Here is a 7,491-nt window from a genome sequence, read left to right as displayed (position 1 = left end):
TTGCGTAATGCGAGGAAAGTGGTTCAAATTTCAAACTAAATTCAGTTTCTTTCTGATTAGAAATATGTTTACTCTTGATTGCTACGCCAAAATTAAAGTTTGCTTATCATGTCAAACTTCAATCTCAAACAAACTAAAAGGAACATTGTGACCACTTCGCACTCTCTCTTCAATGCATTGGCGAAAAAAAAAAATTGGAGATGAGGTGCACATGTTTAGTGTTCCTGTTAATCTGTCCGAGATTGCCGCTCGAATTACGATCAAACCTTTAGTTGAAAGACAGTTCCGAGGAGACTCGTAGTTGATAAAATTTGGCATATGCCAATCAATCATTCAAAAGCTTTTACACAAGTCGGAACTTTTGAAGGTAACTGAATATAAATTATTTGACTCCTATCTTAAAATATTATTCTCTGAGTAGTAGAGCGCTGAATTAACATGACCGATTTTCCGGCGTAAGATAACTTCTTTATCTTCGAAATTATTCTATGAATGACCGTGAATTTCAATGACGAACGGATCTCGTTAAATTTCAACCACTTAAACAATAGACATCAATCGGCAAACAATCCGCTTAACTCCGTGCTTAGAGCTCTTGAGTAATTACAGCTTAAGAAGACGTTTCGAATCGTCGAGGTGGACTGGGAATTTCTCTTTTTCCAGGCTTGAGACGAAACAAAGAAAATTTTTCTTTTAAAAGAAAAGTCTTTTTTTAACGTTCTTCTTGCTCTTTTTAGTCGAAGTAACATGGAGACACCCTGGTTTTTCATTGCCACTTATCTGTTGCTACGAAATCCGGTAACTGGTGTCCAGGGCCTCGACAACTCTACCTTCCATTGCGATATCGACGCACGCTGTGACTGTTCACCAAAAGGATTATGGGATACTAGATGTCAGCTGAATGGTTCTACAAGGTCACCAAAGCCTATGGTGCTCTTCGAATCCTTGTAAGTTACACGGCCTTGTGTGAACTGTTACTCTTAGGAACATTGATAGTAAAAAATAAAAAAACTTGATGCAATTACCTGAATTACTGTATTAGCCAGAGAGTGGAAGAGGTTTACACCTGCAGAATTTCCTTTTTTTCTTCAAACCTAATTCTTAATGGTGCAAAGTATATGCAACACGCTAGGAGGTGCTCGTCGAGAGAACATTCTTCTCCCTGAAAAGTTTCTCAGTCAGAGCAAATCTTAGTTGTCATCGATCGTATGTATCATATTTGTCACAGAGGTTCTACTTAAGAGCACATTCACGAGCCAAATGTTTACAATAAAAATCGTTAAGAATTTTTATAAAAACAGTTAGTGTATTTGCGTGGTTGGGAATCCCTTTGCGATAGAGGGCCAGACTGCACTGCTTTGATCTTGAATTTGCAGACGGAACTTTAAATGTGCTTAAAATTCTATAAGATGATATGATGCATGTCTCGGCTGAGGCGAAACGATGCTTCATATCGCCCGCGCTGTTTATCCAAAATTTACTTTTTAAACTACACCTTAACCACCCCAAACCTTACATTATCTCTTAGGGATTTGTCGAGGAACGACCTACAGGACATACCCACAGACTTTCTGGTGAATCAAACTCATTTAGTGAACCTGTAAGTACTTGACGAAAGAAAACGAAAAGGAAAAAAAAGCAGAAAAAGAGAAATTTTCAGAAGAGTGTGGGGGAAGTATAGATTCACATTTGTTCCTTCAACTGCACCCTATGTTTTTTTTTGTAGAAAACTTGTTGCACCCTCGCAATCAAGATTCTTTTCTTGGTTACACGTGTTTTATCGCACTTAAGGTCGTTATCACATGACTTAAAGTCTCTTTGGCTTCCTATAATTTTTATTTTTGTCCTTTACTTTTGCTTTGGTTCTACGACACTCATCTAAGAGCGCTGTAGCCGTATTCCGTTTCTCTCGAACGCGTCCACAGTTGATAAGAGTTGTGCATCTCAGTCCTCATTTCTTTACCTGAAGGATGAGGAAAAACGCTCATGTCTTTTTTAATTTGAACTATGAGTGTCTCGCCCAAAAAAATAGTAATGGCGAATAATGATAGTGATGATAATGATAACAATATTATTTGTTTTGGTTTTAGGTCGTTAGCTTACAATCAGATATCCGTTATCAAAGATGGTGCTTTTGGAAGGTTATTCAATGTAACTTTTCTGTGAGTATATATATTGTCTCAATTTCAGGGCTTTTTTAATGTGCTGATTTTAAATGATTGGATACCAATGTTTTTCTTAAAATGACATATAACAGAAAAGGCAATTGCTTGAATAAACTTGAACTATGAAAGGCAGAAAATTAAGCTTTTAAATTTTCCATTGTTCAATGCCATATTGAAAAAATGTATTTCTTTTCACTGAACTAACCCTAGTGCAATCACCACAACTTCGTGTTAGAGACGAAGTTGATTAATTTTAAATCCATGTAACCTCTTTCAGAGTCTGTCACGTTCCTGCTGCCAAATCTACTACACAAATATAAATGCTGTTATTGGTCAACGAGGGCTTTTCAATTCCCACGGCATTCATTTTCAACTATTGATGTTGAAAACTGGTGCACTTGTATTGTTAAAAAGCGAACATGTTTCGAACAAAAGCTAGTGTAAGCTCTGAATATAAGTATATTTTGCACTGAAACGTAACCTATTTATATTAAAAATTTGGACTTCTAGCCGGGGGGAAGCAGAAGGAAAGGGTGTGGTGGGGGGGTGCTCACCAGAGAACGGAACTTATGCGAAACTTGAAACTCTAGAAGGGCCCATGTAAGTATATTTACAATAGTTTGGTTTGTCAAAGTACTTAGCATAGCACATGTAAATGTAGATTCTACGTTTTTTTTTATTTATGACAATTCCTTTGACATTTCAGAGATTTAAGCTTTAATCCACTTCACAAATGGGAAGGTAACGTCATCAGCCAGCTTCCAAACCTTAAGACCTTAGTCGTGACCGGGAGTGTCTGGACACCAGATAGTAACATCTTGAAAATTCCATCTCTCGTAACTGTTTTGGGTGTAACCTGGAGCGACAAATGCGCGAATTGTACATTGTTCAAGGCAGAGATACCTTTTTCATTAGCACCAAATGTGGATCACAATGATGAAAGACCAACAAAGAAATTTTTCGAGCATGGATATTTGATATTTTGTCTACATAAGAGCTGTTCTGCCTTGGCGATCAAACATCCCAAGCACGAGGAAAACACCAAGACTATCGACGTTCCGAAGAAACTATTCTACAGTTCGTATGTGATGGGAGCAGTTGCCATACTACTCAACTTGATAGTCCTAATTACTATCATTCTTGCGGGATCTCTTCGCAAAACAACATCCATGTTGTTGATTTTCAACATGGCGCTATGTGACTTGTTAATTGGGATTTACTCCATAATCATTGGCAATTTGAACATTTTCAGTTTTCTCTCCAGTGTTCAGCTTGAGAAGAAAGTCGAGAAGCTTGTTTTTGGGGATGGAATTCTCTGTCCGCTTGCTACCGCCATATTTACCTCAGCCGAATGTGTTGCAGCAGTTACTTCTCTTTTATTAACTGTGGAAAAGTATTGTTCAATAGTACACTGCATGAATCCCGACAGACGTTTGGGAAAAAAGGTGGCTACGATGTGTTTGGTGTTTTGCTGGGTTCTATCGCTCGCATACGCCATTTCTTCTGAGTTTCACTTTCTCAATCTCTCTTATAGCGCAATAATGATGTGCAGCTTCCCAGTGGCGGGACGAGACACATTTCTTATCTGCTTCTGCGTTTTCGTGGCATTTTACATCGCTAATATCCCGCTATACGTGCGGATATTTCTATTTGTTCGCCACTCAGGTTCTCAATTGGGGGTGAAAAGGGAAGCCACCATCCTCAAGAAAATTGCCCTTGTTGTTGGAAGCAATTTTATCTTACTTTTAACACCAATGATTTTGATCATTACCTTTGTACCCGTTGAAGATATCCATGATAAGATTAAACTGAGGAGTGACCGCCATAATCAGATTCTGTTTGTGTTCGGATTTTGGTTTCCCATTGCTTGTCTTGGCCTAAATTCCTGCATAAATCCAATTCTGGGCGCTTTTAGGCAAGGAGTGTTCTTGAAACAGATCAAAAATGTCTTCAAATGGCTCAGAATTCCTCCGTCCTTTGGTGCCCTCCGAAGACAAGGAACTAACAGATCGCAGTCACAATTGAGCACTGCTTCATCTCAGATAGTTCTTTACAAAATTACTCAGCTCAGCAGTGTGTGATGTGGAATAATGTGTTATGCACAATTCTAAAGTCAGACTGTGTTGTTATGGAAACTGAAATAGACAGACTGTAAAAGCCAGTTATATGCTAATGGCATAATACTTGAATTCAATATTTGTTCCTGGTAATCAAATTAAGTTCCTTCAAACCTAATTATATGTTTTCACACCTCTCGGACTCTCTTGCATCGTATTAAAACGTTTGTTTCTCGCGCGCTATAGGGTTTCTCTTTCATTGGATTGTTACCTTTATTTATCGTATTAACTACGGTGTTATACAAGGATTTCCAGCCCCTAGAAAAGCCGTAACGTGAAAAGATACGATATTTTTTTCACGTGTATTTGATATCGCCAATCAGCTGCTTATACGTCACTCGCGCCACGCGGTCAGGTTGATGGATGAACGGCAAAGCCTTCGCCACTTTCAATACATGGTCGTTTGTCGGAATTTTCTCAGATTATATATGGCGGCTTAAAACGCTGAAAAATCCGTATCACTTACAGAAAGTGAAGTTCAAACTTTCCAAGAAGCGAAAGAAAACCAGTATACGAAAAGAAAAACCGAGAGTTACGTATTCAGTGGCTTTGGTTAAGGCATTTCTCGCGGCTGAGAACGAAAATCGACAATTGGAAGATTTGCCACAAGCCGATTTGGCCTTTTACCTGAAAGATTTCCTCTGTCGGTAAGGACAAAGTCAATAAATGAGAATTTTGCGAGTTGAAAATTACGCCCATTGCTGTTTTTGTAATCATGATTCAACGTATTTTTCCATTTTTTTTCCTATGCGATTTTGATTCGGGAATTGTCGTTTCCTTATTTTTATTCTTTAATAAAGTCGGCTTTTATTGTCAGTAAATGGCTATTGTGTTTACAGTCAAAAAAATAATACATGGTTGTTTGTAGATATGAAATTTCTGTTCTTGTGTTAAAGTCGACATCTCACTCGCTCGCTGTTCTCGCTCCCGAGCTATCGAGTCAAACACTCGAAGAGAAATTCCATATCTACGCGCACCCATGTATGATTCTCTGTTTCTTGCGCACTTTGAGGATTCTCTTTTATTCGCTTGTTTCGTAAATATCTCGCACGCTACTTTAACGTAACAATTGAAAGCGGAAACAATCGATTGTAACGTGAGTCATGATCTCGCGCATTTTAAGGATTCTTTTTCATACTGGCTATTGTAACGTAAAAACTCGCACACTTTAAGGCTTTTCTTTCCCCATTGTTACATTAGTATCTCATGCACCTTTAAGATTCTTTTTCATTCGCGGATCGATTGTCGCGGTACTATCTCGCGCGCCCTTAAGATTCGATTCTAGTGCATTTGATTATAACGTTATTCCTTCGCTAAATTTTAGGATTCTCTTTCATTGGATTGTAGCGTTAGTATCTTAAGCACATTTACGTTTCTCTTTCATAGGATTATAAGATAATGTCTCGCGCACCTTAATGAGTTTCTTCCATTCGGTTGTTACGTTTGCCTTTCGCACAATTTTAAAATTTTTTTCTGGTTGTATTGTTTCATTAGAATCTCGTGCACCTTAATGAGTTTCCTCCATTCAGTTGTGATGTTTGCCTTTCGCACAATTTTAAATGTTTTTTCTCGTTGTATTTTTTCGTTAGAATCTCATGCACTTTTAGGATTCCCTTCGTTCGATTGTTACTTCAGTATATCGCCCACTTTTATGATTCTATTTCATAACGTGACTTACCTATGTCAGGTGTTGGTAAGCACAAACAGAGGAAGATTGTGGAGGATTTACACGGGACATGGATGATGAAGGGGAACCTCTCGGCTTTTCCAGCTCAGTCTCCTCAGTCAGTTTTCACCCACCCATTCGCTTCATAAGATGGTGTGTAGTTTCTCCTTTCAGTTAAAAAAAAATCCCTCCTCTGAGATGGGCTACTGTTTCTGAAAAATTATTAGTACAATTTTGTGTAGAGTCCATTTGCAATAAAAAAAGACACTGTACATATGAAGTTAAACAAGTCACGTAACTTGCTAAATTTGCTTATAGTCTAGGTCTTGCCGCATATTAAGATTTTAAGAATAAAAATTGAGGCGGTGCAGCGTGTTCAGGACAATAGAGAATCTTATTAACACGATGACACAGCTTAGTTACTCGGGAAGCAGTGCTTTTTCGAGAGAGAATGATTTATTCACTCATCCACGAACCTCTTTGGATCGTATCCAACCTTCATTTCCGAGAATGATTAGACGACCTTCGACTTGCCTGTCATCAACTGAGTTGATAACGTGAATTGGCCACCGTAAAGAGTTTAAGGCTGACGTTTCGAGCGTTGGCCCTTTGTCTTTCGTTCTGACGAATACTAAATTACCCTGTTATACTCTCCTGCCGACGCATCACCACAATTTCTACAGAAACTTACCCCTTTTATTCATTTAATTTTACTAATAGCTCAAAACTGACCCCCACATTTGACGAACGTGTCATAAATATCATGGAAAATCTGACCGAAGTTTTGAAAACGGTGCTTGTTTCATTCTTTTCAAAGACAACTACTCGTTGAGTCCACTGTCATAGACAGAGTGGAAGTGATTTTTGGGTTTGCTTTTACCGCATGATTACTATGTTCTGCTTCAGCTGAAAATCAGTCGGAGTTGGATCCTAGTATATTTAATGGAATTCTCGTGATCATTACATGATCGCTCTCGAAAAAACGGGAAACGTATCGTGTTTTTCAATCAAACAAACATCAAGTTTACAGGGCAAGGCCTCAAGTAAACATCGGAAAGTTTTTATACCGTATGGTTATGAAGTCACGCGAATATTTTCCTTAGCTCTCGGGCAGCCATGCTGTTTTTCTGCTGCTTTCGCTAGAACTCAACTCATATGACTTTGTCACTCACAGTTAGTAATTTTCTTATTTTTTGAGGGATCTATAACTTGTTTTTCTGTGGTTACTCTTATCACGCAGTGCAGGAATCATTAGGGCAAGTTACTGCACATCCTGGGTTCGAGAAGCAATGAGCGATGTTTCCTTGGCCAGCGGTAATTTCTGGACTACCAAAATGGCGGCATTATCTGAATATGAAAACGCTATGTTCCTTGAGCTTATGGATGATGACGGGCTGTTTGTCATAGCCAAGTAAGTACATCAGCGAGAAGAGCTTCAATTATTTTACTCTATCGCACCTCATTTTTGCTTATTTGTGGCTTGTAGGGGTTTGAGTTTTGAGCGAGTTATCGCGAGTTTTCTGAAGATTCATTGTGTTACGAG

The 7,491-nt window shown here is 38.5% G+C and overlaps 1 protein-coding gene across 1 annotated transcript; it reads left to right on the top strand.

Moving 5' to 3' along the window:
- The first annotated feature begins 726 nt into the window (after nt 1-726).
- On the top strand, nt 727-4,246 carry LOC136277277 (probable glycoprotein hormone G-protein coupled receptor). The gene is made up of 4 exons (XM_066159098.1): nt 727-947; nt 1,529-1,600; nt 2,091-2,162; nt 2,872-4,246. The coding sequence occupies exons 1-4, from the start codon at nt 748-750 to the stop codon at nt 4,244-4,246; spliced, it is 1,719 nt and encodes a 572-aa protein (XP_066015195.1). The 5' UTR covers nt 727-747.
- Nucleotides 4,247-7,491: the final 3,245 nt, after the last annotated feature.

This window comes from Pocillopora verrucosa, chromosome 12 (genome assembly GCF_036669915.1).
Source record: "Pocillopora verrucosa isolate sample1 chromosome 12, ASM3666991v2, whole genome shotgun sequence".
NCBI classification, from domain to species: Eukaryota; Metazoa; Cnidaria; class Anthozoa; order Scleractinia; family Pocilloporidae; genus Pocillopora; species Pocillopora verrucosa.
Note: the sequence above shows the minus strand (reverse complement) of the source record. Positions and strands in the feature narration are given on the sequence as shown.